At 37.8% G+C, this 26,609-nt stretch overlaps 1 protein-coding gene across 6 annotated transcripts in view; it reads right to left on the bottom strand.

Moving 5' to 3' along the window:
* Positions 1-8,310, bottom strand: part of Nlg1 (Neuroligin 1) — a 46,506-nt gene extending 38,196 nt beyond the window's left edge. The window contains exons 1-2 of one of the 6 annotated variants that reach the window (XM_017153454.3): positions 8,214-8,310; positions 3,121-4,058 (exon numbers count right to left, since the gene is read on the bottom strand). In XM_017153454.3, the coding sequence (XP_017008943.2) occupies positions 3,121-3,715 (595 nt within the window). In that variant the 5' untranslated portion in view covers positions 3,716-4,058; positions 8,214-8,310. The other 5 variants (XM_017153452.3, XM_017153450.3, XM_017153451.3 and 2 more) reach the window with 5 other exon arrangements.
* Positions 8,311-26,609: the final 18,299 nt, after the last annotated feature.

Raw genomic sequence — 26,609 nt, 5'->3', positions numbered from 1 at the left:
CTTTGAACTAAATCCAAATCCACTAATTCCAAGAATTTTTATTAATTGTTTTTCATTATGTAGATGTTTTTGTAGAGATATAGAATTGTAGACATTATCTAAACAATTAAGTCTCCTAATAATTGAGTTATTTTGGAAACAACACTAATTTAAATTAGGAAATTTTTTATGAACTTTTAGATTTTTCATTGATACACAAAGTTAACTTTATTTAAATAATTGAATCGCCTGACAGTAACTAAAGACGACAGATAGTTTTTTAGGATTTACGATTTCTAGACCGGAATAATAATTCTCATATAACTTTATATATTGTCAAATTCTGTAAAAGTAATATTTTATGAAGACATTATTTTTTGTAGTGCACTCCAATGGAAACCGGAGACCCAAGTGGCAAGGAGGAAGTTGTGGTGCCAACAGCTGAAGCTGCGGCCTGTTTATGCCCAGAACAATAGGATAGAGGCGTAAAGTTCTGGCGAAGTGTTGGCAGCTTGGCGGCCACAATCTCGCAGGCCAGTTGGCACTGGCAGAGTAAATCATGTTTTGATAAACAAACTTAAAATACATATAATACCAGCAATTTTCACTCATAATTAAACAAGCAAAATATGCATGTACAAAGTCCGAAACATAATCGCACAGCATATGGCCAAATGAATGGGCCAAGTGGGAGGGGTGAGCTCGTATTTACATTGCAATTCTTGTAAAAACAAGCTGCAATAATAATAGCCATTCGAGACAGGAAGCACACACACAGGGACGTGCTCTCAGAACCAACATCCTGCCGGATCGGTGTTAGAGAGGGCACATGTCAAGTTCTGAAAGCCTAATGCCTGGGCCAGCTTCAACGATAATTGCTTAAATTGCAGGCTAAATTCTAAGTGCCCCAGCAACGCTCGCAGGAGCAACGGGATGTTTCTAGCATGGACAGCAAGAGAAATGCGGCGGCATGTGTCGGCTGTTCAAGGAGTGTTCGCCCATCCCCAAAGCCCCATCTCCCATTCGAGCTTTGGGGTTTTTGGGGTTTCGAGGTTTTCGGGTTTGCCTGTTGGTGCTGCAAAGTGGCAATTTGCCATCATATTTGCGGTCACAAATAGTGCTGACTGCCTAAGGCGGGAAAGGTTACGGAAATAAATAGCTAGGATTTCCCAGCTTATGGGCTGCCCCAACGAATTATATAAATTGCTACTCTCAATTGTGTGTACTAATTTTAATTTAAATATTTTTTAAACACCTCTTTCCGAGTTTATGGACAATTAAAGCCAAGCAAATAAGCAACAATGGTCTTTTGTTTTCCATAAACATTGTTTATTTTTAAACAAACATGCTGCTATCAATATCAAAATAAACACATGTTTACTCGCTTTTAGCCAACTTTAAGCCCTGGGGATTTTCATACTTTCGGTTTTGTTGATTTTGTTAATGATTTTATAATGAATTTGATTGTTTTTATACAAAAATGGACAATCCATTCCATTTTTATACCTGTTACTCGTAGAGTAAAAGGGTATATTGTATTCGTGCAAAAGAAGGAAGCGTTTGCGACCCCATAAAGTATATATATTCTTGATCAGGGTCACTAGCCGAGTCGATCTAGCCATCTCCGTCTGTCCGTCTGTACGAACGCTGAGATCTCAGAAACTACAAAAGCTAGAAGGTTGAGATTTTCCACACATATTCTTGGGCCTCCTACGCAGCGCAAGTTTATTTCAGCCGAGCGCCACGCCCCCTCTAACGCCCACAATCGCCCACTAACGATTTTAAAATGTGTCCTGCGTCCTGTCGGGACACCAACCCGAGTACAGCGTTCGCACTCCCTTTGGCTGAGTGACGGGTATTAGATAGTCGGGACACCAACCCGACTATAGCGTTCTCGTTTATATATTTTTTTATTGAATCTAAAAAGCTTAAGCTGATTTCTCCTGCGTAGTAATTTTGCTAATTTATATTTAATTAAGCTCAGCCTATCTAACAAGAGAAATCGCTACCATATATTTATTTATTTGAGAAAATGCTCCTCCTCTAAAGCCTATTAAAGATTGAGAGGAAAAATTAAATTTAAAACGTTCTGAATTGTATTGTTAGGCTGCAAGTTGGACTATTACCGGTCAATCTTGGCTTAACTAGATTTATTTGGCATTAAAAATCAATTCATTGGCTCCAGCGGCTTATGTAGTGTGCACATTTTTATTTACAAAACAAGAGAGAACGCTGTAGTCGGGTTGTTGTCCCGACTATCTAATACCCGTCACTCGGCTAAAGGGAGTGCGAGGGAGATGGATATATACCATTTCTTTGATTGCGTATAACTTTTTATTGAATGGTCCGATTTGAAAAATGTCTTCTACATTTCGATAGGTATAATTATACACAACAATATTGCATTTATTCTTCTCGGAAATCTTTAAAGGTGTGGGCGCCAGACACATTTTAAAATTGTTAGTGGGCGATTGTGGGCGTTAGAGGGGGCGTGGCGCTCGGCTCAAATAAACTTGCGCTGCGTAGGAAGCCCAAGAATATGTGTGGAAAATCTCAACCTTCTAGCTTTTGTAGTTTCCGAGATCTCAGCGTTCATACGGACGGACAGACGGACATGGCTATATCGACTCGGCGGGTGACCCTGATCAAGAATATATATACTTTATAGGGTCGGAAACGCTTCCTTCTCACTGTTACATACTTTTGCAAGAATACAATATACCCTTTTACTCTACGAGTAACGGGTATAACTATATTTTTAGAAAACATTTAATTTATGCTAACGTTTTTACAAAGGATATTCTCTTATTAAGCTGTTTTTAAGCTATTTACTCGTTTATAATCTTTTTATATATTTAGATTTAATCTGGTTCGAACGGCTATATCATCGAGCTAGCAAAGGAACAATCGGAGACAATTTCCAATATATGTTCGGTTTTTAGCAGAATGTTTCAAATTAAATGACTCCGAATGGCACTACTACTACAATTCTTCGGTTATTAAAGGGATATATCAACTGTATCTTTCCGAATCTCTTTCTCTTAGTGTTTTATACAAAAGCGCTGTGACAAAAACCCCATCCGATATTGCACCTTTCTGACTAAATTGAGGGCTCCGAAATGGACAGTTTTATCCACTCACCTGGCGGCATGAAGCGTCGATTGCGGGTGGGCGCCTCCGCGTAGGGCAGCCCCAGAAACTGGTCCACCTGGCGCAGTCCGCTGGTCACCTGGAAGCGACGCGTGATGCCCATGAGGCGACCCTGCTTCACCTGGATCTCCTGGGTGTACTGCAGCTTATCGGGGACCACATGTCGCCGCCCCGGGTGATGAGTGGTTGTCGCCTCGTCGCGGCTTTTATCGGTGGCCAAAACTGCGGCCGAGGGGCTGTCAGTGCCATTGGTTGTCTGTCCATGGGTTGTTTCATCGTCGGAGGCGAAAAGCCTGCCCAGGCTCTGCCTGAAATGCAGCTCCAAATTGGGCGGCGGGGCCTTGGCACGTCGCACTGCCTGATGGCCAATTGATCTGCCTGGATCCGGCTGAATTGTCGTCGTGATGTCCCCGATAACCCGTGTTTGCTTTGAGGTTTCACGCAATTTCATTGCGTTTTCCAGTTCATTTCCTTTGTGCAGCTGCTTTTCGGCGGCCACGCCCCACGAGCGAACTTGGCTTAATTGCATGTGATTGCCGCCAACTGTGAGCAGAAATAGCCAAAATGCTGCCAAACGAAACTTCATGGCTTTGTTTTTCCGCCTCCGGGACTTGCCTTCTGCTTTCCTGCTGCTTCCTGCTATTTTCGATATTAATTTTGGCCTTACACTCTCTGCTCCGGCCAAAGTTTTCACATTCCGCCCGTGTTTGTCTTTCCCGTTTGGTTAATTGTTCTTTTCCCGGGCTTTTCGCTGTTTTCCCTCTTTGTTGTGTCCAACCGAACGGCTCACATTTTCCGCACTCCGTATTTACATGGATTTTCTTTGAGCGCCTTAAATAGTTTCGACACTTTATTTACTTGCAGTATTTAGCATGCTCCTTTGTCCAGTTCCTTTCCGTATTTAATTTCATTTCCAGCTAAAGTTTCGTCTGCTTTTGTATGCCCGAACATTGTATGCGAAAAGAAAAACAGGAGGAAAATGTCGGTGAGTAAACTAAAGGCACTCAACAATTTCATTATTTTTTTTTAACACAAGTTTTCCTGTACTACGATTTTAATATTCAGATTCAGTTTGGTGCGTTACCCGATAGGGTGTCAGTATTTTACTTAAACTACGAGTATTTGTAAAATATTGTCATCTAATCATAGTGAATTTCTATGTAAATTAAGAACATTTCTTCTGAAGCCGAACAGTAATATTTTTGGCCCCCTTCAAGAAAATTCATATCGAAAATTAATGGCCCGTTCTGATTGAGTCATCGTTCAGTTCTCAGTGCCACTGCATTTTCCAATTGACATGCCCTCTCGTGTGTGGCAGACAATGAATGTGCTGTTCATTTTCAGAATTTCAAATATTATTTTAGGACTCGTCGGTGGAATGGTAGAAGTCATTTATTTATAGTGCCCATTAGTTATGAATGCCTTTGGACTTTGGACTTTGTCAAATCGATTCGATCGAAGTGAAGTGAATGGAAATGAAATGAAAGGAAGTCCGACACTTCGTGCGAATGCTTTTCATGTTAAATGTGATAAGAAGTTGCCATTAAACCGAATATTTGTATACAAATATGGGGCGCTGAACAAGCGGCCGTCATTCAAGTCCTGACATATGGAAAATGAGCTTCGAAGGCTTTTCAGAATTTAGTGCCGTGTAGTTTCACATTTGCGTAACGTAAACAAATAGCATTCTGAAGTAAATAAATGGAAAAGCTAGTCCATAACGAAAGATTTCCCATGACGATTAATCATAAAAGCAGAAATACCAATGAAAATTCAATTAGGTTCCTCTGTTTCTTTTCCATCTCGATTTATGTCGACACGCCAGCGAAGTGAGCTAATTTCGCTATAAAAGTAAAACAAACGCAAAATCTAAAAATGAAAAGGAATTTAAATGTTGTTTTACGAGCACGCTAAGAAAAGCCCAGTGGCGTGAGGAGTATGTGTGTAAAAACCCAAAATGTGTGACAGTGTGTGGGACAGTGTGTGTATTCGTAAGTATATATCAAAATAATCACAACGCACTGGCACACTAAAAGCATTTTTCACAATAACAACAAACTAAATAGAACAAGAGAATTTTAAAAAATACCATGGGAAAAGGGCGAAAGCCGAAAAGGGAATGCCCTTAGAGTTTGTTGTATAAAAAATACGTAAATACGTGGACTTTAACCACGATTAAAATGTATGCCAATTCCGGGATTTGCTTGTTTATTTATGTGATAACTTTCAAAATAATAATTACTTAAACAAGGAAAATGACAAATACTAATTACCAAGCAAAATATATTTTTGCCACACCCAGAAGAATATTTTGAAATATTCTTGTAAGCAAATCAAACTGCTCGAAAATAATATTTAAAGGCGAATAAATATTCCCATTGACAAGAATTTATTGAGTTTCAAATAATATTTTTGGATGCCAACTATAAAAGCATTCGTAATATATTTCACCACTTCTTAATATAAGTTTCAGGGCATCGGCAAATAGTAAACAAGCTCTTTATATAATTTTGTTATTTATTGCATTTTTTGTCCGACTTTTTACAGCCTCTGTGTGAGTTTCTCCGGATATGGCCAAGAGTATTCGCCTTTATGCGGGTGTTTGCATCACAAACACACATAAATGTCAAGGTACATTTGCTGTGAACATAAAATTGACCTTTGCTAAATGCGAGAAGTCGACAAGAGAAGCGGTGTTAAAGTGGAGTTTATCCGAGCACTTAGACAGCCCTCGCAGCTGAAAATCTCATAAATTCCCCTACAAACTCGTTCGAAAGCTAATTGAGTCAACATAAACGGATGTTGCTTTTTAGCTATCTTGTTATAGCGTTCTTGTATTTTTAGAACGACACGAAATAGAAAATCAATGCTATTTCTGTGATTTTTTCTTGGCAATCCGTCGGTTTAACGTATCCACTAAGTGAAAGTAAATTAAGACAGCTGTCGGTGGCCATTAAATGCAAATTTCGAAAAACGAAAGCTGAAAGTGCAGGAGCTACCAATACTCGCCACTAGAAATGGGACTAATAAAAAATAAATACAGAAGAAGCGATAGAAACACAGTGGCAATGCAAATTTAAACAAAATGCACAGCGTTAAAAATAAACAGCAAGTGCTTAAAAATAAAAACGAATGAGCGAAAATATTCACGGAATTTCGCTGCATTGTCCGCGCACTCCACGAAATGTCGTCACCGAAGGCAAAAATAAATAAATAGAAGAATCCGCGAAAATAAAGGAGAAATCACAAGACAAACTTGCCAGTTGGCAGCTGGCGAAAAGAAAAACGCACCGAACGGAAACAAGATGGCAAAATGGGAAAATCAACGAGAGTTGGAAAGTGGAAAGCGGGAAAGTGCAATTGGAATTTAAGTAAAGTGATTTGATTTGGATTACTCTGTCGCGAAGTCACTTATTTTCTGCCGGTCCACTTGGCCCGGTCAAAACAATTCGCGGAATGCTTTTCTTGTGAAAGCTCTGATGGAGTCACTTCGATGGCCAGAACGCACAATTTGTGGGTCGATTGAAGGGAGCTGCCTGCTTGGATAAACTTTAAATTAGAGCGAAAAGAGGATCCTTATCCGCAGACCGCATAATCAATAGCGAAACACTTTCGACATAGTTTCAAAACAGATGCGACACTGTCATAAATTATATTTCGCCAGCGATGTAACAATCCCGGCGAGAGTTCCTCCAGCACTTTTGTGATGCAAATGACGGCAGGAGGGCCACGTAGCTGGGGTCCCAGGGGTTAAGCCCCCTTAACCCACGACCCACGGAATAGCAGCATTGTACAACGCACGGACACAGGGCGAAATTTGCATAATTAGCACAGAAATGTCGACGCATCGAAAGCTGTCACTTTTGACACGCCAAATGAAATGGGAACTATAAAGTACATGCGAGCAACAACAAATTAGTGGCAACTAATTTTAGCTGACTTGCAGAAAAACAAAAAAAAAACACATTTGGAATTGGGCAAATGCAAAACCGCGACAAAAAGTTCAACAAACCCCAAGCCAAATGCAAAAGATCGTGCCGAATTATTTCGAATTATAGGATTTATTTTTGGTCTCCCTCGCAAAAACACACACAAGTGGGCGGTGGGCATGGCGAACTGCAGAGCAAATTAAGTGAAATGTTTATTTTTAAATAATTCGGTTACTCGAAACACGAGCGAATTATTTAAATTTGTTTACACAATTGTTTTGAGCCATGAAAAGGATTCGGTTTGGCATTTAGTTCTAGTAAACTTGTACAAGCCTCGTATTTAGAGGCCTAAATAGTAAAGTTGGAATTTGGATCACCAGAATTTGCATCTAATAAACACCTAGAAATAAATCCGATTCGTCGGATAATCTGGGAAAAATATTCGTATTATATTTGCTTTTCTATTATTATACGTTGCTTATACATATGTTGAAATGTTTACGAGCGTCACACATCACTGAATTTCTGTATATTTCCTTTCTTTGCCGAAGTGCCGAAGAATTTAACGAGCTTCATAGGAAGTTGATTCCTGCACTTGATTTACACGAACAATGAACGGAAAATCTGTGTAATGCTTTTCCACATTTTTACATATTATGCCAAATGACATATTTTTCATCGAGAGCGAGAATTTTGTTTATTAATTAAGAAAATCGTTGTGGTATTTTATATTTGAGGACGGCCAGTGAAGCACATTAATGGATATTTATTTGCACGGGCTGTTTGGCCATTGGCATTGCCGATAATTATGCGCGTTGTCAATTTTTCAGCTTTTGCATTTACCAATTTGCGCTTGATTTGTTTTATCTTTGATCTGCCCCGAAGATGCGCAAAACAATTTTGGCAGGGACTTTATTTTCGTTTGTCACTGGCTGCGGTTTTGCACAAACAAATCGAAATGTTTTCGATTATTTTTCATTCAGTAACGATTGCACCACACTTAAAATAAATCACTCGCCGTGGACTTTTCTTTTTCGAACTGATTAACTTTGGTGCCTTCTGCGCGTAAACATTTTCACTTGAGCACTTGGCACGCGCTCTGTTTTTGTCCCCCTTTTGCAGATATTTTCTGGGCGTTATTTTTGGATCACGCACAAGATTTATATCACTGCTGTTTGGCTTGCCATAAGATTTCTCGCCACAAGAACCGAAACGAACACGGGAGCGATCCCCAACCGACACGATCCACGTTCAAACTGCAACTGCTCGGGGATTATTCCGGCGGAAGAATCGCTGGGCATTCCCGGGATCTTTTCTCTTTGACAAGATCTTCTCTTAGTTGAGAGAATTTCACAAACGTACCGGAAAATCTCGAATAGTTCATAGGAAATTCTGATTTGTTTACGAAATTTTAAGACATTAGCAAAAGCTAATGGCAGAAGTTCTTCTTGGGCTGCCAGCCCTTTGGTTATTACCTTCGAGTATTGTCAAGAAAAAAGTATGAAAATTTTAATTAGAAATCTGTATTTGACGTCGAACTAGTGCATAAAAATATTACAATTAATATATATTTACGTGGTTTATCTTTTTTCGGGATAGATACAAATGCAAATCCCTAAGCTTCCTGCTAATTTCCATATCTCATTTCGGAGAAATTTCCGCTACTTCCGGTCCGTGAATACTTAAATAAACATCTTTTGATGCCGAGTGGGGAGATTTCCCATTTCCCTTATCGCAGACTTCCTGCCGCAAATCTATCTCTAAGTCTAAGTGCACAGGCGGCGGCCAAGTTAAAGTCTTAAATCAGCTTGGCTCCCAGCCAAGAAGAAGGTAAGGAAAAATGCAAAAAAGCGAACTACCCCAAAGAGAGACAAAGCTAAACTCCGACCTAGGTCTACCTCTATTTGCCTAGCGTTTTTGCATCGAAGCACGCAGCAGCTAAGTGACTTGTTTGACTTCTTCATTGTGCCTTCTCTTCATCGCCAATTTGGGAGGTCCACAGGAAAGGGGTTATTTAAGTTGATTGCTAAAGCCAGTCAGAAAGAAATTTTTTTACCTAAAGAATGTTTAAGGATCGGAACGAAACTAAATTAGAATAGGTAAACTTAATGTGCTACATTGAGATAAATAAATTTATTATCCGTTTGGGTGAAAATGTACCTAATTTTTTAAACAAAAAATGTACATATAATGGATTTAATATTTGGAATGACATTAAAAAAAATCGGCATATTAAAAATGTAAACCTTTATAGAAACATCGATGAAGAACTACACATATTCCTTACATCAACGGTTTCCGGAATGTCGCGTAGAGTCAACGTTATTGAGACCAATTCGCACCTTTCACTCCCTTTTAGTGTATGTATGGGAAAAGTGGAAAAACGGTTGACAGCTTCGCAGAGTTCCTCGCTTGGCTTCCTTTTTTTCGCACACACAAAAATCGAGCGTTCGGGGGAATTGATTTACCCGGCTGACATTTTCGAAGTAACTCGAGTAGCTAATTTACGACCATCAAAGTGCGCCAATAAATTTTGTTTAATTGCAAGTTAATTAAAATCGAAGCCCTGTGCTTGAGACTCGGCACTCGAACATACACAGAGCCAAAGAAAGCGCCATTGGGAACGTCAGCAGGGCGTTTAAAAATAAACCAAATTCGACGTCAAAAAGGCGGCATCCACCGTCTGTAAATAAGAAACATAAAAAGTCGTTTAAAGACAGATCATAAAAATTCAAAAAATATCAAGTTTAATTATTTATTAAAATATCTAGTGTTAGCAACCAGTGGAGGTTGCAGCTACTGGATTTTTCATCGATGCCAATTTGTATTCCATTTCGGTTCGGCCCCAAACGTTTATATTTGAACAAACTCTGTTTGCGTGCTGTCAATTTATCAAAAAATACATTATTCATCTCGAAGACTTTTACCATGTTTTTTCTCTTATTTTTGTTCGTCATATTTCCCAATAGTTTCATTTAAATAAAATTGTGTGTTCATTAATATATCGAATATTTTAGTTGTGTTACTTATGGCGCTTGAGGTGCCAAATGGTTTGCAGAACAAATTAGGCCAGTTCGTTTACAAATTGAATACGTTTATAAAATCGGGAGAGATGATTTAAATTTTACCAATAAACGTGAACTAAAATCCTGTCAGTTGGATTATGTTTCTGACAATTCAAATATTTTATCTCTTAGCTTTGGCAACTTATTTTTTTAATTTTTAATATGAAACACAAACTAGAGTCTATTTGGCTACGTTTCAATATTACTTTTAAATTCACAATAAGAGTTAAATGAACTCTTGAAAGTTTCCTTGACATTACTAAATGCAAAGATAGGTGGCCAAATGTTCAAGAAATAAATATATTTTGTCATTGGGTTTAAAGCCTTTTTGGCTTTGGCTCATCTAGTTTTTCATGCTTAGCATGAGTAAGCTCATTTTGGGTCATAACGGGCTGACATTTTTATAAGCCACCCGATTTCTTGCTCAATTCCCAGTCACATTCCTATTCCATTTCCCCACATACAGACAGGGTCAGGGATCTGGGGGCCGAATGACTAGCAATTTGCGATCTAATTAACTTCGATTCCTTCGGCAAGGACATTTACATAATTGCATTTCGTGGTGCATAATTCTGCCATTGGCCGCGCCCACTTTTAGCCCTAGATAAGAAAAAATTAAACCATCGCAATCAAGTTAAAAACGAAAGTTGCCCATGGCGCAGGCGAAAGGATAACTGAAAGAATGGAACTGAAATTAGAAAAGCAGAATGACACGAAAAAGCGAGTGCGAACGTAATTGTGTTTTGCCGCTGCCAGTGCAATTGGGTCCTGGTTCTGGCCATATGGCGGCCACTACATTACACCGAGTTAAACGAAGGCCGTGGAGCAAAAAAAAGGGGGAAATGGCAGGAAAGAGTCAACGGCGCCAAATGAAAGCCAACTCTAATTAAGTCAGCAACGGTCAAGTTGCAGAAACACAAAAAGAAAAGCGAAAGCAGACTTTTTTCGTTGATGGCCAGAATCAAGAAGAGTTGCATTAGATGGCACGGCAGGCATCCCATCTTCAGGGGGCAATAAAGGAAAAGCCACAGCGGATGATTTAATTCAAGAGTGCACCACGCCAAGCCAACTTATTTGGTGCTAATTATATGCCCTAAGTCGTGGAATTATGAATGCAGTTGGGTGCTCTCAAGCGGCCATAAAACGGTAGTATTTACCGAAAAGAAAAGGAACGAACTGAGACACAGGGCCCTGCTCTAGACTAAATTCAAGTGGTTAGGTATTTGACTTGAGGCTGCCGCAACGCAAAGTGAAGTCCAAATAAATTAGACAGAAATTGCTCAAGAAATGCCCCAAGAAATGCACTTATCTGTGCCTTGTTGACTCGCCAAAAAAGTTGGGTAAAACGAAATACAAAAAACGGTTGAGGAACACAGCAAAAAATGAAAAATTGTTTGCTAACCTCAAAACAGTCTTATTATTGCAGAAGAGATTTAAGCAAAGATTCAAGCAAATAACGTAGCTTGTATACACAAAAAAAACACGCCGCGATCAAATTTCTGCTATTTATAGACATATCGATTTTACCATGCAATACTTGTTAAATTGATATTAAATAATATCATTTTTCCGATTTATCTCCCTTGAAGATTCTCTGTCTTTAAAAAAGAGAGGAAGAAGCAATACGGCGACTTAAATAACGTGAGTGGAAGCGAGAAGAACAAATTCTGTCAATTCCAAATAGAGCGAGATTCGATCTGGCCTACTTAGAACAAGTTGTTTACATTTCGAGAAAATTAAGATGCCGCATATCAAGCCAAAATTGATATCACATAATATCAAATTAATCATATTTTTATATCAAGTTTTTTTGTGTGTAAAGCAATTATGTTGTTTGTCTAAATATAAAAATGGTATTATGTTAATGTACATTTACATGAGATACCAATGCTTAAATAAAATGATTTGGATTTCCACATTTTTTCGGCCACGCTCTAAAATAGCAATTTGAATTATTGCAAACTTATTCTCTGACGCTTCATTTCGGCTGGAATTCCGCTCTGCAAACTTGGCCTGAACTTCTCGATAATCAGGGGGAATTCCTCTTCAGCAGAACGAGTCCCGCAACTAGAATTGAAGTGGTCCAAACCCAATTGAGCAGAAAACACAGCCAGCGGCAACCAGAAACCTCTCATGGGCTTTGGGGCAGTAAATTTGGCGTAAAATAGGCTATTGATTTTTGAGCTCAGCTCGGCTTACTAAAATTTAACTAAACTTAGCTAAAGCGCTAACAGATTTAGCTCTTTGTTGTGGTCTGTGTATTTAAAGTCCCCTGTGCATATGCAAATGAATCAGACAGTGAATTCCATTCGTTTGCACTTAAATCTCCCCGGAGACGTTTTCATTTCGAATCTGTCTTTCACTCAAGTGAAACTAAATGACACTCGTTTACAATTGTCGCCCTCTGGCTGGCCCAAAAAAGAGGTGTAAATAAACATTAAGTAAACAAAATCCGCAAAAAAGGAAACTAAGCGTGGACTAACTCAAAACGAGCCGAGTCCTTGGGAAAAATGGGCTCCGAAATGGAGTCTCCTCTTCAAGTGGTCAGCCGTGGAAAGTTGAGGGAAAAAGAAACGCTGAACGACCGCACTCTGGACTGTCCACTTGTATTAAAGGAAAAACGCCGCAGGCATTTTAAGTGTTGTTAATGCCGATGCGGCGGCGGCACGAAAGTTTTTCCACTGCGCAAATGAAACAAGTTTTCCCTTAGTTTTCCTTTTTTCGGCAGCCAGCAGCTCACGTTCCTCGCCCGCCCATTTTTATGCATTTATAAAAACCAAGGAACTTCAAACTGAAAAACAAACCGGGGAAGAGTGGAAAAGTTGCGCCACTTTTTGTTAACGCATGGCTGCTTACGTGTGTGTCATTTAGCTCAAGTCCCAGGTCCCTCCGTTGCCCATCTTATTTTAGGTCAGTTTCCATTAAAGTGGTGGTCAGTGGTCGGTCAGTCCATGTAAATGGCATTCGAGATTCTGCACAACTTTCAACTATAAGCGGATTAAACAATTCTTTCCATCACACACTCTTTAAAATTCAGAAAGCGACAAAACATAGTCCCAAATGCGTTAGACAGCTATTTTGATCCTGATTAAATTATATAATAAACATATTTATGTATAAGGAACATTAGTTGTGAAAATTGTTTGTGTACTTATTATACATTTATTTTAATTTATTTATATTTTTGTTTCAAATAAATTTTTTAGTAATATCAATTTTACTATTAATCAAAATTCAACTTAATTATTTTACCCATCACCTGTTTTTCTCTCAACAACATAGTTTATCGATCTGGTTTCCACAGTTATTTTTTTAACATTTTGTAATTCAAAGCCACGATTAATAAAACTTTTTCAATGACCATCGAAAAACTACTTAGCCTCCTATAAGGTGAATTAATTGAGATGTCTTTGTCATTTGCATTCAATTAGCCATTTTGTTATGGTTACCGCATTTTTCCATCGCGTCCTTGTGATTATTAAGCATTTGCAATTCAAATTAATTCACGATCGAGCACGGAAAACCTTTCCGGTGGAATATTTATGAGCTCTGCAGATGATTTTTTATTCCCGAAAGGACTGCGATTATTTCATAATTACGACAAAGGCAGATGCAGCAAGGGACATTATGAAAATGGCATGAAATTAATTCGTGATATCGAAAAGGGAAATAACGCTGCTCCTCCCAAAATGTGCGCATCTGTTTCGCATTATAAATATGTCATATCCTGTTTCCTGCAGGCACACCGAGCGGCTTATCAGACCCCTTCGCAATTGCAGTTACTGCCGTGAAGGAGCCTCAAAGGAAGCGCATCTCCCTCCCATCTTTCATGTTCTCAAAAGGGGAAACTCAGGGAACCTGGGGGAGCTCAGGCAAAGTAGCAATTCAAGCGAAGGTTTCCTCATTTGCTGAACGACACTGACTGTAAACTGTAAACAGGGAATGGTGTCTCCACTTCCAGCTCCCTGTGTAAATCGGCACAAAATGCTATAAATTTCCATGCTTATTTGCGATGCAACTCGATATACTCTTATACGTATGAGTGATTCTTTGTGAAACGTATCGAGATTTTCTTCATGGTCTCAAAACGATATCTAATTTTTATGACACTATCACACCATTTAAAAAGGATTTTTAAAAAAGTTTAAAAAAAAATTCATTTGACAGAAGCCAAGATATGGCGTTGCTATTTTTTTGTTTAATTCATTTATAATTTTAAATTACGCGGGATGAAAAATAAATAAAAATACTCAAAAATTATTATTTTTGCCAAGCTTTCAGATGAAAATAACAACCATAATGGTTCCAATGCAAAATACGGTCCAAACTTAAAAAAAAATTTTTCATTCGCGGTTTTCTGCAAATCGGCATTTTTAATCTTTATAAAAAAATAGTATAATGTTCTATACATAATTCTTGTTGGCTCCTAAAAGTTTCGTCATGGGACCTCCATTACTTTCTGCATAATTTAATAAAACATTAAAAAACAAAGCAGTCTTTCGTTGTTATACATTAAATTTTATTAGACGAACAGTTTCGTTCTTCATGAATTCCGGGAGAACGACCGTTCCCATTTAGGTAAAACCAATAGGAAAAATGCAGTTTTGTATAACAAATAAATCCCTACCAATTTCAACGTGGGAAAATAACTTCTTGCTAATTATTTAGTTCTAAAGAAGAACACTCGAATATATAGCAACACATCACATCCAAGCTAAGACCATTCCAGGCTCCTGGTAAATAACGCACCTCGTTCGGTTCATGTCGCTCCTTGATTCCCCCTGTGGCGGCGCTCCACTGTTGTTTTAAGCCTCCTTACAATGATTTGTGTATTGGGAAAATTTAAATGTCTTTAGCGAATGACTATCTTTTTAAAAGAGTTTGCTATTAGGTGTTGGAGATGATATGATGGTGCTTTTGAGAACGTGGAATGGTCTTAGCTTGGATGTAAGGTGTTGCTAACTTGTTGTTCTTCCTTAGAACTACATAAGTAGCAAGAAGTTATTGTCCCACGTTGTAACTGGTAGGGATTTATTTGTTATACAAAACTGCATTTTTCCTATTGGTTTTACCTAAATGGGAACGGTCGTTCTCCCGGAATTCATGAAGAACGAAACTGTTCGTCTAATATAATTTAATGTATAATAACGAAAGACTGCTTTGTTTTTTAATGTTTTATTAAATTATGCAGAAAGTAATGGAGGTCCCATGACGAAACTTTTAGGAGCCAACAAGAATTATGTATAGAACATTATACTATTTTTTTATAAAGATTAAAAATGCCGATTTGCAGAAAACCGCGAATGAAAAATTTTTTTTTAAGTTTGGACCGTATTTTGCATTGGAACCATTATGGTTGTTATTTTCATCTGAAAGCTTGGCAAAAATAATAATTTTTGAGTATTTTTATTTATTTTTCATCCAGCGTAATTTAAAATTATAAATGAATTAAACAAAAAAATAGCAACGCCATATCTTCGCTTCTGTCAAATGGATTTTTTTTTAAACTTTTTTAAAAATCCTTTTTAAATGGTGTGATAGTGTCATAAAAATTAGATATCGTTTTGAGACCATGAAGAAAATCTCGATACGTTTCACAAAGAATCACTCGTATTTATTGTGAACTAACTATGGTAATGGATGGATAACAATGTTGATTTAAAAACAATATTGAAGGCGAAATAAAGGGGCTAAAAGGATGCCCAAGGAATCCATTCCACTTAGAGGCAATCGCCTTGGATTTCTGAAAAGAAAAAACCATAAAAATCTCTATAAGAACTTAAAAAGTTGAGAAGAAAAGGATGGATTAAAATATAGTAGTAATAAAAACGGAGTAGAAAAGAGTCTTTAATAAGTCCAGAGTAGAAAAGAAATAAATAAAATGGCAAATTTAGTTAGAGCATTTGTGTTTTGTTGTAAAACTAATGCAGTACTTATGTGCAAAAAAAAAAACTAGTACAATTTTTTAATTTTTTTGTGATAGCTCAACTTAAAAAATATGTTAAATGTTAAACATTTTCTCTTCCAAAATTCCCTTTGCATTGAGTTACATTTAATTCTTGAACGTCTATTTAGTTTACTAAATTAAAAAATTATTTATTTAATTTAAATTTTTATATCTCTGTAAAGTGAGTTTAAAATTCGTCTTTGTGCTGATTTAATATATTTATATATTTCTTTATTTTGCTTTTATTTCTGCACTGTTTGTTGTCTTTTGTGCCTTTTTTACACTTCGGGACTATTGTCGGCTTAATTGTTGTTGTGCCTTTTCCTGGTCCCTCTGCCATTGTTGTTGCCCATATTGTTTCTGCTGTTTTCCGTTGTTGTTGCTGTTGCTGGAGGTGTGGGTGGTGTTGTGTTGGTGGGAAATGGCTGGCTGTCTGATTGTTGACGTGGCTGAGAAAGCGCACACTTAAGTGCACTTGAGCGTTTTTAATTAAAACGCAATTTTTCAACAAGCAAAAGTCGAGCTGGTGAACAACTAGGCAGACAAGTAGGAACCAGATCCGGATTTTTTCTAGAATATTTGGTTAGAAAGGCACAAAGCGCTTCCAAGCTGCTAGTAAAAGGCCAATGCAATATTTTAAAATATTTGCAGGGCTCTTCGTAGGTTGAAGAGCTAAGGAAATCCACATATTTTGTTTTGCATTTAGATTGAGGCTACACACATCAATCATGCTGGAAGCAGTACATATAATACCAACATCGAAATGTCTTTCAATCAGAAGTGCTTCAAGCAACAGCAAGGGCCTTTTAGAGGGGATTTGTTTTTCGTGGACGAGGAGACAACAGTTGGTGCCTCCAAAACATAATCAACGTCATCATCGTCAGCGCAACTTTGTCGTACACCCTGTTATTTATGCAATTTCCCCCGCTGCACGGAAAAAAATGCCACATTGTTTTAAATTATAATAATAATATAAACAAAACTTTTTGAAATATCTGTTTTTGGTTTGATAGAATATGTAATTATAATTCATTTTATTTAGTCAATTTTAAGTGTTGTGTGATGATCAAAGTAGACTCTTAGTGCTCCTTAATTTTTTCCGAGTGTTCTGCTCCTGATGTTGGTATTTCGCCAGATGATGTGGATGCGGATGAGCGTGGTGGAGACGATGATGATGATGACAACAAGTGCACAACCCTTTGGCCCCCGGCGCTGACTCCACTTTCCTGGCGTCTGATGGCTCCGGCTTTGCACTGTGCCCGTGGGGGATATACACATCTACGTGCCTGCCGATGAGGGGCATGCCACATTTACGCGCTGCACTTGCCACGCGCGTACCAAAATAAACACGAATTTCATGTAGTACGCGGTCGAAGACTCTGGCCCGCGAGGGTTGACAAAACAAGTCCGCAAGTGCAGCAATTTAGGCGGAAAAGCCGCCCATAGTGGAAGGGAAGACAAGCTGGTACTGATGTCAGGAGTGGAAATTGAAATTCCTCGGCTACACCTCAAACAAAATAGTTAGCTACCTGATTAAAGAAAAGAAGTCTTAAAGAAAGATCGACAGGAATGAGACTACCCAAACAAAATAAAAAACTAAAATCATTCGTTGACATCCATCGCTTTTTTGGATGTATTAACAGCTTAACAGTCATTCTAATATATTTGTAATCATTTTAAAATATTTTATTCATTTTCTAGATGCCAAGAGTATCCATTTTCATATTAGCTTGGTAGTTATTTACGTTGAAATGACCCATAAGATTGAAACTGGAAATCAATTAATCTCATCCACTCCCAACCAACAAACTAATCAAAATTCATAGGGATAGCAATTATGAAACTATTCAATGGCCAAACCAGAAACCAAGCTTCCAACACATGGCAGCCGTAATTAATATAACATCTTCGAAATTCGTATCATAAGCCTACACAGAAATTGAGGGGAAACTGGTGAGGTGCAACACGACCGCAGGATCCGCCTGCAAGGAGCCGACGACAAATTAACAATAACTAATTGGAAGCTAATGGCCCATTCAAGCATCTACATCCCAGCCATATTGGCAGCAGCAACAATGGGCGCCCAGTCGTGACAAGAGACACTTTGGCCGAGCACCCAATAGGCGGCTTCTCTAAGCCGGCAAATCCAAGCATCCTCAAACTATGAAATCCCCCATATTTCGGCATAATTAGCACACAGCCTGCAGCACAAATATGCAAACATGGCTCACATAGTGCGGACATGGCTCGCACTAGATGGAGACCGTTGGAAAGGAGGTGGTCAAGTTGAGAGAGCTGGAAATTGGATACTCTACAGATGAAGCTTACGGGTTTTTATACTTTTTCCCACTTTTGAACACATATTAAAAACATTTTTTATGAAGGATTTTAAATGAATATAAATACTTCTTATTACTAGATTTAATATTTAAAATATAATAATAATTAAAATTCAACATATGATCACATTATAAATATCACTTACAGGCATATCATAAATAAATGTTACGTTCCCCAAAACTATTAAACAAAATTTCGGTTTGATACAATAACCCAATAACTAACTATAAAAATAATTATATTATATTATCTTAATATTCATCATTATTTCTACTTCTCGCACACTCTTCATATTTCATAAGAGTCAATAAGAGGGCAGCGATTACTTGTCATCGATAAGAAGAGGGCCACTGCTAAAAATTAGCTCGGATCGCATCTTAATAACTTGAAAAGTAACTTGACTTCAGGCCCATAAAAAAATCTGCTCCTCGCACACTGGCTTTTTCCATCTCCATATTGACACATGTGCGTACGTGGTGTCTGGCAGATATGCATAAAAGATATAGCAAACAGCTTGGCAGTTAGGCAGGCACACATCGTGCAAATGTGCGAACTCATTAGAGAACTCCATGCAGAGTGAGCCGCAGCCAAAAGGAGGCAATTAGAAAATGATTTAGCGCAATTTTCGGTGAGATTAAAAACGGCGTCATCTGACAATTTAAGATGCTGTACGTGTGCAATTCCGACTGCCGGCAATCGCAAATAAAAGTTTATGGCAAATTCTTGTAAAGCGGTAGGCCCTCTGCTCTGTTGCTAATTAAAACGAATAAATCTGCCGTTGTTGCCTACTTTGGCGCGTCCCAAGATGAATTGCCAGCGTCTTTGTCTATGGATTCCGCTTGGCATCTTCATCTCGGCTCGCCACTCCAGTCTATTACCATTACCATTACCATCTCGAGCAGGAAAATAACTCAAGTGGCTCGGCTGAGTGGCGAGATAGTTTGCATGCCTTTAGTTACCAGTTACCAGCGCAGCCTTTTCCCTGTTTCTCGTTAACGTTCCTGGGAGCGTGATATAGCCGTCATTTTGAACCGTTCTTGACTGTGGGAGTTGCGATGTTGGGCGTGACAGGCGTCCCTTCGCATCTGTCTGCATCAGTCGGCTAATGGCCGCTTTGCGGCTCAAGTGGCAGGCGCATCGTGCCGCCGGGAAGTCATGAAGTATTCAAGCCAAGCTGCAAGTTTGTGCAAACTGAAAGCCCCAGCTCGAGCAGTGGCTTTGTCATTTGCTAAAGACTCTAACCACCCTGAAATCGGATCGGTTCAGTGGTATACGTTTACGTCCAAGGATTTTCTAATCCTTGCGAACATAAATTTGATATACATACATTACATCACTTTTACAATGCAGTGTATTTTAATTGATTGATAAAAAATCTGTTGGTCCTCAGGCCAAAATTTTTCTTCAACACTTACACCCAGTTCCCTTTTGTGATTATACAATATATCATGGCTATAAAAGGCCTATAAAGTTCAGAGTATTTAATGTTAAATAAAATGGGCTAAAAATATATAAATTTCAAAACAACATGGTCTTCACACTCTTTTAAAGTGCTTAATCAAACTGCTAACAGCATTCTACGCACTCAATCTATTTATGAAACTTTTCTAAATTTGCTGATTGTACCGAAAAATGCAAATTTGCAATCATATCATCCTTCTTTCTCCCAAACTTTTGCACTATTTCCCCCAAAAAATTGCCACATTATTCAGGTCAAAGCGTCAGGCCAAATGTTCGTGACCATTCCCCCTCAACTCTCTGGTCCACCTATCGCATTTCATTGTTAATAAATTTCGGGCTTAATTCATTCATGGGAATTTCGGATCCCCGTTTCGTGTAGAGCTACCCGCACTCAATTTGTTGGCAGAAACTCCCGAATTGAAATCAATTTCGGCTCGCAACTTTCCAAGCCCCAAAGCTGTCAAACAGGGGGAAACTGTTCAAAAAGAGGATGGGCTCCTCCAGGCAGCACTAAATCAATCACTTAACTATTTCCCTGCACTTTTCAGTGCAATTTATTTACCCGTTCGCAGTAAAGAAAACAAGGAGTAAACCGAACGGAATAAACAAAACAATTGGCCGTGTACAATCCAAATAAAAAATCTGAAAAGAAACAGAAAAGCCCGGAATCATATAACATTTTTATAGAAAAAATTCAGCTTCCCCCTCATATATATTTTTTTTTTCTTTCTTGACTTTGCGAGAACATACGCCAAAGTTGTGTTCCACCGCATGTTGTTTCTATGTATCGACGAAATTTTATTTTCTATTTTTTGTTCATTGTTATTGCTGAAAAATGTATTTTATTCGCGTAGGTTGTGTGATTCTATGCTCGAAAGGTTTTTGTTTGGCATATATTTTTGGTTAGCAATAATGGAAAGAAATTGTTTACAACATGGATTAGCCGAGTTTGATGATGCCCTTTGTCAACTCAACGATGACACCAAATGGCTTATGAATTTACATATGTGTCGGATATGGAAAGCCTTTATTCACACTGAATAAGTCCATCAATTTGCAATTTGTGAAGTGTTCTATATATTTGATGAACCTTTGTAAAAAACAATTTTAAAGCACTAATAATGATGCACTTGTATTCCCATTTGGGTGAGTGTATTACCCGTACATTTTCTAAAGTGTTGTATGCAAATTTCCAAATATGCTTAAAATTCTATTCAGCGTTTTTTTTTTGTATTTATGTACTGATAGTTGTTTGCGCGTTTTATGCTTTGTAATATTTCTGAAAACTGCATTTTTCATATAAATTACATATTGAATCGCACAAAAAGATGAGTGGGGGGAAGCTAGTTCGTTCCATGCCAATGCATTTTTGATTTTCAATTGCCAGTTTATCTCCACAGTTCACAGCGAAAACCACGCAGCTGAGGATATTATTTTGCATGGCATGGCAAATGATTTTCAGCATTTCAAACGACTGCTACTTCTGCGTTCATTTATTAAAAATCTTTGAAAATCATTACGATTTAGCTGCGTGGCAGTGCTTGCAGCTAAAAATGGCAGCAAATTTATGCATCTTGTCTACAGGGTGAGTCGAACTGAACTGAATCATCAGATGTAATCAGCATATTTCCAACGAAATTTGAATACTCTTGTGACGACAATTTCCCGCTTAATGTCGTGCTCGGTAATATGCTAATGTGGGTGGTGCTTGGTACTATTCTGTGTTATCTTATATCATGTTTCTCCCATTTTACCTTTGACGGAATCGTTCCGTAACAAGACAATGGACCTTGAATAATGTATGACTAATATGTATAATAATCACAAAATCGTAAGTTAAGTTTTAATATTGCCAAGGGTTTTTGCTTATAGTCCGATATTTAAACTCATATACCTTACAAAACTGTAAAAGAAAACATCCTAAATTGTCATATTATACAATTGACATTAATAGTTTACATTAACTGATTTAATCTGAACATTTGAATTCCCCCATCAACTAAGATCTTCCACCTCCCCACGAATTTTCGGTACTTGCCGTCCCCCGAGGACAGAATAAAAAAATGTTTGTTTACCTTTTTGATGGCGTCGGTGGTGGCGGCGACAAAAATCAAATCAAAACAAAACACGCAACGCCAGCTCTCAGTTCAAACACCCCGCAGCCAGGGCGGCTGAGGTCCCAAGATGTTGTTGATGAGGCGACCTTAGCGTAAACTTGCCAGCCAGCCTCCTCTTCGGGCTCGATGTTATGCTAAATTTAAAATATGTTGCGGTTGAGATTAGAATAAAGCGGAGGGGGCTGTATGCACAGAGAGAAATTATTAATTTTTATAAATTTATTTTTTCTTGACCTAATTTGAAGTTATTGTTAAAACGATTAAATCCAAAGAAAAAAGGTCAGCATTTCCCGAAGTCTCATTTTAAAATTATAAAAAATTAGAACAAAGTACCAATTTTGTTATTTATTTTTAACAGAGTACTAATAAATAAAAAAGGAGAATCTTTAAAATAAGGTTAAATAACAAGGTTAAATATTAAAAAAAACACACACTTTTTTCAGTGCTGATGCCTTAGCTACAGCTTTACTTTAACGTTCCCCTTGCGACATGTTCCTCGCATTTTGACGCTGGTTGGGTGAGACATCTACTAGCTAACATCTGGCGTGGCATATCACACACGCGTGCGCGCTTTAATTAGCTCCTAGAAGAGGGGGAAAGTCGAGGGATATAGCTCTTCGATGGAAGGGAATATCGGGGGAAATTGCAGAATTGCTCGCTCTGCTTGCACATGTCAACGTGTTCGGTGTGTTTGTTTAGGGCGCCCCCTTTATGCCATCGGTTGCCCCATCGAATAATGTTTTCGAGAACTCGTGTTTATGTTTAGCCACTGCACATTCGTATTGCCAAAAGGTTACACACAAAATAACTAATATATAATTTTGACCGTTTTTAATGCATATTTTAAATTTCTTGTTGAAATTATTGATTGAGTTTGATTTTACATCTTTAAGCTCGCAACACGCAAATGTAACTATTTGTTAAGCTTATGTTAGATTGTTTAAAATTGTATTTAAAAACAGTGTCCTTGCAGTGTGTGTCCGCTTTGTACTGGGATGCAAATGTGGCTGATTGCAAATCAAACCCAAAACCAATTGTCGAAATGCCAAGTTCAAAATTACCAAAATATTCGGACTGGCATCATCCCCAGTACTCCCCCTCTCTCAAACATTGCGAATGTTTGAGAAATGTGTGTAAATTACATTTTTGAGCGCGCTGTGAAATGCAAGTTGCTAAACGTCGGACTTCGATGCAGATTCGCTTCGAACCGCAAACAGACACATGGACACCCAATGAGAAAGCAACTGGACAGCGCCCACAATGCATTCGCTGTGCAAGGGGAGTAATAAAGATGCACCGAAAAAAATTAACATTAACTCAGATTTGTTATCTACATTAAACATTAACGATTAATATGAGTGTGGACTCCTAAAATACTATTTTTAAGTCTCCCTATAGGTACACACAATTTAACCATAAAATTACGCAATTTTAAAAATATGTATTTTTAAAAACGAGGACGGAAGCTAACTTCGGCAAGCCGAAGTTTTAATACCCTTGCAGATTTTACGAATGAAAACTTGACTAGAATAGCTACATGAATAATAAACAACAATAAACAACAAAATATTTTATAATTGAAAAAAATAAAATTTTTAAATTTTTCACCCTGTTGTTCCTATGGGAGCTATAGGATATAGACGCCCGCGCTTTTACCCTAATGAAGGTTTGCATAAAATAATAAGATTTGGAAAGTTTCATGTCAATAGCTTATATTCTGCGCGAAATATCCTGAAAATCGTTAAATTTTTACCGATTTCACCCTATTGTTCCTATGGGAGCTTCTGAAAGTTATATCCGATTGTTCCTATGGGAGCTATAGGATATAGACGTTCGATCGGGTCGGCTTTCAAACTTAATCTGCGTACACATGTTTTAGGACGACTGTGAAAGTTTCAAGGCGCTAGCTTTTAAACTGAGCTCGCAAACGGTATTGAAACAGACATAGAGATGGACAGACGGACATGTCTATATCGACTCCCCTATTGATCCTGATCAAGAATATATATACTTTATGTGGTCGGAAACGTCTCCTTCACTGCGTTACAAACTTCTGACCAAAATTATAATACCCTCTGCAAGGGTATAATAATATACTCAAGGGGAAAAGTATCCAAATCAATTGCTACAACTCGTTTAATTTAAATCGAGGAGCCGTAACATATTACCTAAAATATAATCTATTTGTAAACGAGAAAAACCATTAAAATTTATAATTAATTCATAAATATTTCAAATGCCTATTCCGTATACGAATTCACCAAATAAATATCCTTATTACTGTGTACCTACCCTTTTTCGTTTCTGTTGGTCAATGCATTTCGCTCTGGTTTTTGTGGCTCGGTAAGTGGCTCCCATATTGCAAAATACTTGCCCAAATCCAAATGGATAATCAGGATACTTTCAGTACCCCCGTACACACTCCGATTGCGAATATGTTGGGGATTTCCCAAACGAAGGTATGGGGAATGTGTTATTAGCCAGGAGGACGGATACTAAGCAGCTGACAGGGTTAGTCATCAATCACCTGCACATGGAGTTGACTAGGTGCCCAATATTAATTCTACTTCCTCCATTAAATTCATCAGGGGGCGCAGCATCTTCAAAAAAATACCTTTCTCCCGTACAAATGCACTTCGTTGTCCATTTTGTTGTTTGGCCTTTAGTTGCCAGACACAAAATCCCCTGCAAACTGGATGAAAAAATAAACGGAAACTGAAAGCGAGCCACAAAGTTCCTATGACTGTTGCAGTTTTGGCCCAGAAACGGCTGCGGCGGTTAAATTGTCCGTGAAGGATTTATTTCTTGGAAATTATGATTTATAAGGTCAGCAGCCAGTTGCACTCACGGCTTCCATTCAAAGCCACAGAAGAGAGGAAAAACCCCCGCATAAGATCATTGCCAGACCGAAAACACATACCTATTCACCTCTTTCTTTTCTTGTTCTGTCCATTGACCCCGATTTTTTCTGTCTAAACCTGCACCTTTTGGCTGAAAGGAAATATGAAATTAATCTGAATTATTCCTTGCTTTTAGGTGCAGGTGAGGAATATATCTCGGAAACCTAGTAGTCAGCATTTAATATTTCCAAACTGCTTTATTAATTTAATGGCTGCTGACAATTCCGAATTTTTAGCTGACATTATGCTGTAGCATTTTTGGTCTAGGTGATCAAAACAAAGTTTTCATTGTGAAGTCAACTCAAATGCTTCTAATAAAAATTGAATACTTATTTGTTTTATTTAATTTATAAGTATTGAACTACTTAGGAAATATTCAAAAATAACATTAAAGTAAAGCAGAACGCAGCTAGCGGCGATTAGAGGAACTATTGAAAATTAAACATAAAGCACAAGGATTCAACAAACTTTTCACAGGAAACTTCGGAAAAAGCTTGAAGACTTTCGCTTTATAAAAGCTTGTGAAACGCTTTTAATTGAAAGCTCAAAAATGTTGTAAAAACTTTTTTACTAAAAAGTAAAAGGATATTTTTGGAAAAAGCCTTTGCTTTGTGACACAAAATTATTTTTACAAAGTAAAGTTTCGCTTAAAAAAATATACTAAATATACTAAACATTTTTTACATTGCTTGTCTGATCGAGGATATCATTTGGTTTAAAAACGACAAGATATAGCTAATGACAATAAAAAAATTGTTTTTTTTTTAAGAAGCGTTTCCGATCCTATAAAGTATAGGTATATATTAAGGTGGGTCGATTTGGGACCCCAAAAATCGTAAAGACTGCGTTCCCCCTATGCGATTCATCAACTTCATGAGTAACGGATATCGAGGCATTTATTTTAATATACAACGAGGACGGAAGCTAACTTCGGCAAGCCGAAGTTTTAATACCCTTGCAGATTTTACGAATGAGAACTTGACTAGAATAGCAACATGAATTAAAAAACAACAAAATATTTTATAATTGAAAAAAAAAAATTTTAAAATGTTTCACCCTCTTGTTCCTATGAGAGCTATAGGATATAGACGCCCGATCGGCACGCGCTTATACCCTGATCAAGGTATGCGTAAAATAATAAGATTTAGAAAGAATCTTGTCAATAGCTCGTACACTGAGCCAAATATCTTCATTTTGTGAAAGCTATATCCGATTGTTCCTATGGGAGCTATAGGATATAGACGTCCGATCGGGTCGGCTTTCAAACTTGACCTGCGTACACATGTTTTACGACTGTGAAAGTTTCAAGGCGCTAGCTTTTAAACTGAGCTCGCAAACGGTATTGAAACAGACATACAGACGGACAGACGGACTTGTCTATATCGACTCCCCTATTGATCCTGATCAAGAATATATATACTTTATGGGGTCGGAAACGTCTCCTTTACTGCGTTACAAACTTCTGACCAAAATTATAATTCCCTCTGCAAGTGTATAAAAAATAGTCAAAGACCTTTATTGTAATTATTTAAGTGTATAAGAGGGTTAAATATAATGCATTACGATTTTAAACTCGCAGTAAATACTAATTACACCAGTTTACAAAAAACAAGAGAGAACGCTATAGTCGGGTTGGTGCCCCGACTATCTAATACCCGTCACTCTGCTATAGAAAGTGCGAGGAAGATGGATATATAAAATGTTGATTGCCGATTTGAAAA

Source organism: Drosophila takahashii, chromosome 3R (assembly GCF_030179915.1).
Source record: "Drosophila takahashii strain IR98-3 E-12201 chromosome 3R, DtakHiC1v2, whole genome shotgun sequence".
Taxonomy (NCBI): domain Eukaryota; kingdom Metazoa; phylum Arthropoda; class Insecta; order Diptera; family Drosophilidae; genus Drosophila; species Drosophila takahashii.
The sequence above is the reverse complement of the archived record's forward strand: the minus strand, read 5'-3'. Positions and strand labels throughout refer to the sequence as shown.